The sequence below is a fragment of the Dendropsophus ebraccatus genome, chromosome 1, assembly GCF_027789765.1.
Source record: "Dendropsophus ebraccatus isolate aDenEbr1 chromosome 1, aDenEbr1.pat, whole genome shotgun sequence".
Lineage (NCBI taxonomy): Eukaryota > Metazoa > Chordata > Amphibia > Anura > Hylidae > Dendropsophus > Dendropsophus ebraccatus.
In genome coordinates, this window is record NC_091454.1 from 33,736,031 (window position 1) to 33,745,126 (window position 9,096).

Below are 9,096 nucleotides of genomic sequence, written 5' to 3' on the forward strand. Positions count from 1 at the left end.
CCAACGTAATCCTCTGCGTGCCGGTATTTGAAAAAGAAAGGAAGAAGAAAATGCTCATTACCCAGGAGGCAAACCAGGGCCAATGAGACTATTTAGAGACAATTATGAGCCAAACAAATCAGCACCACAGAAAATAGACCACGCTTATCTCTGATAGTAAATTGCACTTTAAATAGACCAGTCTATTCTTGCCAAAGCAGAAATAGATCACATCAAGAAAAATCCCTTGTTGATAAATCTCCCCCAATGTAACAGAAAATTTCTATAGACATTTATTATACATAATTCATATATAAATATATCTATCTATCTACATATATATATATATATATATATATATATATATATATATATATATATATATATAATATATATAATATATATATAATATATATATATATATATATATATATATATATATGCTATATTTTCCTTTAGTATATCTACACGATTGCCATGGTAACGATACAATTATTATCTGGTCTTGTTTTTCATTACTGTCGGATGGTTTCCATCACTGATCAACCTCATTACCTGTCATGAAGTGTCATCTGTTCTCTCTTTCTGTGTGTGATAACTGTGACATGATGCAATTGCTTGCCTAGTCATGGATGGAAACATCAGCATGCTGGATATCAGGCATTCAGGCAACAGTAACATCTACAGTGATGAGGCTTTTAATATGCTGTGTATTTGATGTGCTACAGTAAAGACGTGTTCTCTGCTCCTCCCCAGGACATGATATGATTTTATATTCATGAGTGGCTGACTTTTCTTATGCACATGAATAACAAAGTCTTCACTAGACTTCTTCAACAAGGTGTTTTGGCACCTAAAGCTAGAATGCTAATGTGTGCATGTTAGTCCCATCCCCCCATACCACTTTTATAGCTGCTGATGTTTTACGGTGTATTTTAACTATTCTGAGAGACAGTGACAGAAGATAAAAATGGAAGAGTTATAGATTTAAATAGACAATTGCATTGTTCTTTTTCACATTCTACATGTATCTGCTAAAAGGTGACTGGGAAGGGTGTAGGTAAAAACAATAATAATTTGGCCTAAACTCTGATTTATTTAGTTGATCTGGTCTAAGCTGGTCTGGTCTAAGAGTTTTTGGTTATGTTCACACAATGTCAAAAATAGAGAAAAGGCGGCTGATTTTGATATTTAAAATAACGTCCGTTATTGCCGCGATTTAACTAACTGCAATGGCAATGCATTGAAGTCAATGGAAAGATGGATGTCCAATGCACACAATGTATTGAATAACGGATGTTTTTACCGCGGACATAAAAAAATTAGACATGATCATTATTTTGGGGCGTCTTTTGCAAATAGCGGACGTTTTTTATTAGTTGTTCACACACAGTTTTTCTTTTGTCACTGTTCTTTCTCCATTTTTACTATTAAATTCAATGGACTTTTCAAGTAAGCCACACCTAAAGTCCAATTAGTCCACCTAAACTAGAATAATGTATCAACAGCCGACATTGTATTAGGGGAGGACAGACAGCTAAATGACGTCTGTTATTTTAGACTTAAAATGACGGAAGTCATTTTAAACGGAGCTGAAAAAAACATTGTGTGAACATAGCCTATCTTGGGTGGGATCTGGGGTTTAAATTAAATTTAGGTTTGCATTTATATTAGGAGGTTTGTATTACTTTAAAGGACTTGTCAGTTGTCTGTTATAATTATTTTAGGGTGCGGTCTGAGCTCTTAATGTTGGAGTCTGATCTCTCCACTACCCCCTATATTCCTTTTTCTAGTAAGGGCTTTATTACACAGGGTAATTATCTGCTCAGTCAGGCAGAATTGGGCAGATATCACCCTCCTGTAATAAAGACAATCATCAGCCAAGCAGCCAATCATCAGCTGATCGTTGATTTTTAGCAGGTTTAAAAATTATAGTCCGCTGATAGCACAACACTCCATGTAATAGAAGTTGCACAGTCGGCGGCCGATGAAACAGTAAATAGAAAATAATAAAGTCTAACTTACCTGTCCTCACTCCCAGGTCGGTGTGCTCTTGATTTCTCTCCACTTTCCACAGTTGCTGCTGAATCTTCTGAGTCCATCTCTGAAGTGACTGGCCACTCAGCCAATCACTGGCCACGGTCCTGTTCAGTCTCAGCCAGTGATTGGCTGAGTGGCCTCTCACTGCAGGCAAGCCAGTAGCAGCTGTGATAATTGGGGAGAAGCCCAGAGGGATTGTGGACATGTTATGATGCTTTATTATTTTTTATATATGCAGCAAGGGCTGAACGGACATCGCTGTTAGTGTCCATGCAACCATTGCTGCACGATCGCCGATCGCCGATAATATGCTCAGTAAAAATCGCCAATCTAGTAAATCAACACTCGCTGACAGCTAATGTTGGGCAAACTTTTTATTAGTCAGGGTCCAAGTGTTTGGAGCACAACCAATTATAAGAAACGTGCCCCTCTCCCACTCTGTGTATGTATGTGAATGAGATTGCACTTACATTATGCAGCCATTTCAGGCTAGGAATCTTGGGCCCCATAGCAAAAACCTGTTTGGGCCCCCCCCCCCAACATACTCACTTGTCCTGGCGATTTGGTCCTGTCCCCCTTCGGGAGCTCTGAGAAGCTGTGCGGGTCCCTGTGAGTCCCTGCAGGTGTGGGGACCGCTCTCTTCCTATGCAAGATGCTAGGAAAGCTGGATGACCCTCATTATACTGACTACTATACAAGACTCTGGGAAAGCTGGGTGACCTCCATCATACTGACTACTATACAAGATGCTGGAAAAGCCGGGTGATTGTCACCTGGCAGTGATAGTTACTATCCTTCCTGCTGTTCATGGTGTCTTTCCCCATGGTGGGCACCATGGCAGGGCTTCCCGTGATGGGGGCAGGGCTTACCAGGACATTACCTCGGACATCCCTGCAGTTCTCATGTTGGGGGAAGGTTGTGGGGCTTGAGGGGGGATTGCCACTGCTCAAGCTCCAGTGTGTGTGTGTGTGTGTGTGTGTTGGTTAGGGGGTCTCGGACAGTGTGTTTGTGGTAGGGAGGGTGTGTGGCTCAGACAGTGTGGTTAACTGTCAATGTTGTAGCACCATGGAGACACGGGAGACAGGCCACGCTTTGCGAGGGGAAGGGGACCGGGTCCCCATGCAGGCCCGGCCCCATAGCAACTGCCTGCCCTGCACCTATGGGAGCTACGCCACTGATCTTAGAGAATGCATTAAGCACAGGCTTCTCTCACCTTATTCCCTTGATCAGTCAGGGTCTTAACACTAAAGCCCTGACCAACAAAAACTCTTGTTTCACTGACATATGATTTTTTTTTTAAATTATTATTTTCTTCATGACAGTGCCCATTTAAGAGGCTGATGTGTGTGTTGTTTCAAAAACATTTCTCTATCTACTATCTTCACAGCAAGGGGGCAGGCTACCAGCATTATACACTTTATTGGACAGATAGGATTTACCAAGCACTGGAGGGTTGCATCGGCAAGCGGCAAAGTACTGTAAGTCACTAAGTAACATTTTTGGGTGTGCTTTCATGGCTTTCATTTAAACTTCTGGCTACCTTGTCAGTTGGTAGTGTATTCTGTGTTTGTCTTTTTTTTATCTTGTTTCTGTCCTCCACAGATCAAACTTTTCTACACACTACACTACAATTCTGGATTTATTCCAGAAGGTTAGTGTGACTATAAATACTATGGCAAGATATAGTGCTTTATAAAATGGCAACTACTCCCATCTTTATAGTTCTCAAATCTTAGCATAAAAGGAGCTAGCAATTTGTATTTGTATAAGCTGCTGTTTGCTATGACACAGAAACTGGGATATGAATTATACTTCTGCAGCTACTGCTCAAACAGCAATCATCAGTTTTAGAACGTGTCTCCTTACCCTAGACCAGACTATTTAGCACAGAATGAAGGTGATGAGACAGAAAAGGTGATAAACTTAGAAACATAGCAAGTGTAATTCACGTAAATATCTGAATCTCTTACCTCACTCTCTGCCCTTAATGTACAGTAATCCTCTGGCACCTGCCTTGCAAAAAGTACTTCATCTGCTGAGCAGTAAGTCCATGGTGGTGGTTGGTTTCGAGTTGTATTATAATCTGACTGAGCATTAAAGGACAGAGGAGTAAAATTATAATCCCTTTTCTTACTTTCAGTCAAGGTCCAATCATTCCTCATATAATCCTCAGGTCTAGATACACTACTTAGGCTTCTGAAAGCTTTGACATATTTAACCCCAATATATGAGACAGCAGCAAGCAAAAATATACTTGAGATAAAAGAAATAGCGATGATCAAATGGCTGTTAAAGTGCACAATGACCACATTACCCTTATCTACTAGGTTACCATCCAGTTCTTCCTTAGATTGCAAGAGGGTAATAGTTACCACAGTCATTGCAGATTTTGGAGGTTCTCCGTGATCTTTAATCATAATGAATATATTCTGCAAATCTTCATCTGTTTCTTCAACAATCCTTGCTACAATGATGTCCCCTGTATATAGCTCTACACTGAAGAGAGAATTGTTGGTATAGGATATCATTTCATACCTGAGCCAGGCATTATAGCCGGAATCTAGATCAAATGCTTTGACTTTAGTAACTACATGTCCTACTTGGGCTGATCTCCAGACCTCTCCGGTGAACAGTGATGGTAGTATTTGGGGTGAGTTATCATTCTGGTCCTGAATAAACACAGTGAGGCTAGCCGTACTGCTTAAAGACGGTAACCCATGATCTTTGGTCTCGATCCCTGCACAGAACATTTGTATTTTTTCATAATCAAATGATTTCACCAAAAAAACTTCACCAGAATCAGAATGAATTGTGATGAAGCTAGAAGGCTTAACTCCAATACTACTTGACAAAAGAGAATAAGAAAGTCTGGCATTTTCATTACTATCCCCGTCTAGAGCTGAAACTTGTAAAATTAAAGTTTCCGGAAGGGTATTCTCAGAGACTATAACTTTATATGAGGGCTGTTTAAACACCGGGGCATTGTCATTTACATCTGACACAGTAAAAGTTATAGACATATCTGAAGATAAAGGAGGAGATCCAGAGTCACTAGCTGAAATAAGAATATTATATTCTTCTTTAGATTCCCTATCAAGGCTATCCTTGAGAACTAAGGAATAATAATTTAAGAATTTGGATTCTAATGTGAATGGAAGGTGGTGAGGTATTTTACAAGACACCTTGCTATTGTTTCCAGAATCCCTATCGGTGATGGTAAAAAGGGCTAATACAAAGCCAGGTCTTGCATCTTCTTTGATGATACTTGACAAGGATGTGACCTTAATTTCTGGATTATTGTCATTGACATCAGTTATCTCCACAATGACCTTACAGTGCCCTGAGAGTGGCAGCTGACCGTGATCTTTAGCTCGTACTTGCAGCTCGTAAAATGTTTTTTCTTCATAGTCGATATTACCTCGGAGTCTGATCTCACCACTTTCCCTGTCAATATCAAACACCTGCTGCACACTCATCGGCACAATGCTGCTAAATGAGTATTCAATGTAACTATTCCTGCCATCATCATTATCGGTTGCATTGAGAGTCATGAGTACTGTTCCTACGGGATAATTTTCTGGTATGCTTAATCTGTATAGGGACTCTGAAAAGACTGGTGGATTATCATTAGCGTCTTGCACTAGAATCTTAATCTGAGTTGTTCCGGTTCTTTTCGGTCTGCCGCAGTCATTTGCTGTGAGGGTTAATATATGGATCGCCTGTTGCTCTCGATCTAATGCATTTTTTAGTACCAGTGCTAATGATTCAACTTCATAATCACTTCCATGGGCATCTATATCAAACAAGTTATTTGGACTCACAAAATAGGAGCAAACTGAGTTTGAGCTGGCATCTGGATCAAAAGCTTCTTCTAATGGGAAGTGGCTGCCAGGTTCAGTTGACTCCGCGATTGCCAAAACAATCTCATTTTCTTTGAAACATGGTGCATTGTCATTAATATCTAAGATGTTTATTTCTATGTGATAAAGTACTAATGGCATATCCATTACAATTCCCAGTCTTATCACACACTGCACACTGCTGCCACACAGCTCTTCACGATCAATTGTGTTTGTAATGTGAAGTGTGCCAGTTATGGAGTTAATGTCGAAATATTGAATCTTAGTATCATAAGTCATGTGGAACTTACGATTGAAGAGAAGTTTGGGGTCCATTTGTAAATCTTGTGCTAAATTCCCAATTATGGTTCCTTTTTCTAGTTCTTCCATAATGGAATAACTGATCTGCCCATTCGTTACATCAAGCAAACAAATCAACAGGTGTATCCATATCCAATGCAAGATCCAGGGTCTCAGTGCTAACCTCATACTGAAGGAGGGATGGCAAAGCAACAAGTGTTTGACGACAAGGATTGTGACAGTATATAAGGCAATTTCAGGTATCTATTCCTATTCTTCATTTATGAAGAAAGAACGTGACATAAAATATATGTGCATCATTTATTAAACTTCAGCTTCACACTATGACAGACTAATACATAGTGACATCTTGTGGCCTCCGTAAGTATTAATAAGCTCATTGTGTTTAAAGGGGGAGTGCAGTTTCAGTAAATAAAGATTATTAGTGTCACAGTGAAAAGCTAAATACCTTTGTCTTGTATCTTCTGTACCTATTCTTAAAAGTTTTAAGATCTGTACTTGCTGTCATTCAATAATGGCCATCCCTGTTTATTTCTATTGAATACAAATCCATCCTGGTCATGGGACCATCTCGGGACATCTCAGGACCAGGACAGCAAGAGGTCTTAAAGGATTGTTCCAGAAAATGTTTTGGAAAAACTGTTTAACAATTTATAGCCTTTATATCTTTTATGACTTTTCCAGCATTTATTTGCTAAACTATTAAAGTGTACCAGTTATTTTTGGTAACTTCAATATGTATTTTGTATACAATTTTTTTACCAGATGTTTGCTGTGTAGACTTTTTTTCCTAGGTTGACGGGGGCTAGCCTATATGATTTCTCCTATACACAGTAAGGGTACCCTGCTCTTCTGTGTAAATATAGCACACCCTAAGAAGGAGTAGCAGCATGGAACACATTATAGAGCAATAGTAAATAGCCTAAGTTGTGAATCAAGCCTTAAAAGTTACGCCTGTAGCGCAAAAGTATGCAAGATGCATTGAATCTCTCCCATTCACTACGTTTTATGTAATTTCCTGGAAGCAGTATGGACTCCACATGAGAGCGGTACTCTGAGGCCGGGAGGTAACAACTTTATGTTTACGTTTATATGCTCTTATGCATTTATTTGTTATATTGTTGTAAGCCAAATGTGATTGTACAAAACACTGGCGATATGGATTGTGAGGGCGGACTCTGTTCGGTACTGGAAACCACACACTGGGACTTGTGGTACTATTAGCTTATAAGAATGTGTCAGTTTATGGATTGTCATGCTTGAGAAAGGCATTGTAGTGCCAAAACTTTGTAATAATTTTTTCTTTGTTATTCTTCGATAGCCTGCATTGTTCTGCTATACGGCTCTTTGTAACACATAGGAACATAGAAACATAGAAGATTGTCGGCAGAAAAAGACCACTGGGTCCATCTAGTCTGCCCTTTTAGTATTTTCTTTCTTATTTAAATTCTATTATTGTAGATTTACCAACCACCTCTGCTGGAAGTTTGCTCCAGGTATCTACTACTCTTTCAGTAAAATAATATTTTCTTACATTGCTTCTGATCTTTCCCCCAACTAACCTCTCACTGTGTCCTCTTGTTCTTGAGCTTTTTTTTACTAAAAACACTCCCCTCTTGAACCTTATTTAGTCCCTTAACATACTTAAAGGTTTCAATCATGTCCCCCCTTTCCCTTCTTTCCTTCAGATGCACTGTGTCTGTTTGTTGCGGCTACCTGAGCTACACACTTTTTGGTGGATCTTTTTGCCATTCCCTTGGTCCTATTGGGAACTGACTTTGTCTTTAAGCCTTGAAATGAAATATATCTTATCTTTGCCTCTGCTCTCTGTGAACATACTTCCTTTCTAAATTTCCTTCTCTTTGCTCCCTCCTTCATAGACCTGCATAAGCAGAATGTAATCAGATCTCATGAAATTTAGCATGGGGGAGGGGCATGAAAAAATGCTTAATAAAAAGGAGAAAGAAGACTTTTTCTCCAAGATTTCCAATTTCCAATACCAACCTCTGCCAGTTGGGGTCACCTGTAATACATACAGTAGTCAGCATAGTCAGTATTAAGTCATCTAAAAATCAATAAATCAAATTTCAGTGCTCTTTAGTATAGTAGTATCTACCTTAATTCCCCTTGAATAGCCGTATTCACAAGCAGAGGTGTTAACTCGTGTGATGAAAACTGTAAAGAATTACTTTGACTGATATCCTCAATGGCAGGGAGACTGTTAGCTTTCCTCAGTCTCTGCTGCCTAAGAAAGACCAGGTGATTCCAGACTCTAAAATTAATTGTTTGTGCTTTAACAGTATGTTCACACTGAGTAAAACAGGTGGAATTCCACGACAGAACTTTCTGCAGAGGAATCCCGTCTGTCTCAGTGTGTAATAGCCCGTCTTTTATGGGAGGGCGCACGCTCCCCCGCTGCCACCGCTCTCCACTCGAAGAAGTGACATGTCAGTGTCTTATAGCCCGTCTATGGGAGGGCACAGGTAGAGTGCATGCTCTCCCATAGACGTGCTATGGGACACTGAGACAGGCGGGATTCCACGGTGGAAAGTTCCCCGGTGGAACTCCGCCTGTTTTACTCAGTGTGAACATACCATTACTATTACTCTGAAGCAAACAAAATATAAAGAACCTATGCTACCCTTCAGACCTAGGTTTGAATGGGCCATGCAGGCTACTATGCTTGTCCCCATGCACAGCAACCAACTTATTTTGGAATTTGAAATGGTTTTAACCCAGTCGTCAAAATCAAGCCCTGTATTTAGTTAGTCAATATCAGAGGGGGATGGGATCAATATAAACTGTACAACTATGCATTGCAATATACTGTATATAACTAGGTTCACACACCGTCTTTTTTTATTTATTTATTTTTTCTTTTTGACGTCCATGTTTTTAGACGTTTGTCATTTTGAGG

The 9,096-nt window shown here is 39.7% G+C and overlaps 1 protein-coding gene across 1 annotated transcript; it reads right to left on the minus strand.

Moving 5' to 3' along the window:
- Positions 1–3,896: 3,896 nt before the first annotated feature.
- On the minus strand, positions 3,897–6,248 carry LOC138781936 (protocadherin alpha-4-like). Its single transcript, XM_069956797.1, has one exon. It carries the CDS (start codon positions 6,246–6,248, stop codon positions 3,897–3,899), a length of 2,352 nt encoding a protein of 783 aa, XP_069812898.1.
- Positions 6,249–9,096: the final 2,848 nt, after the last annotated feature.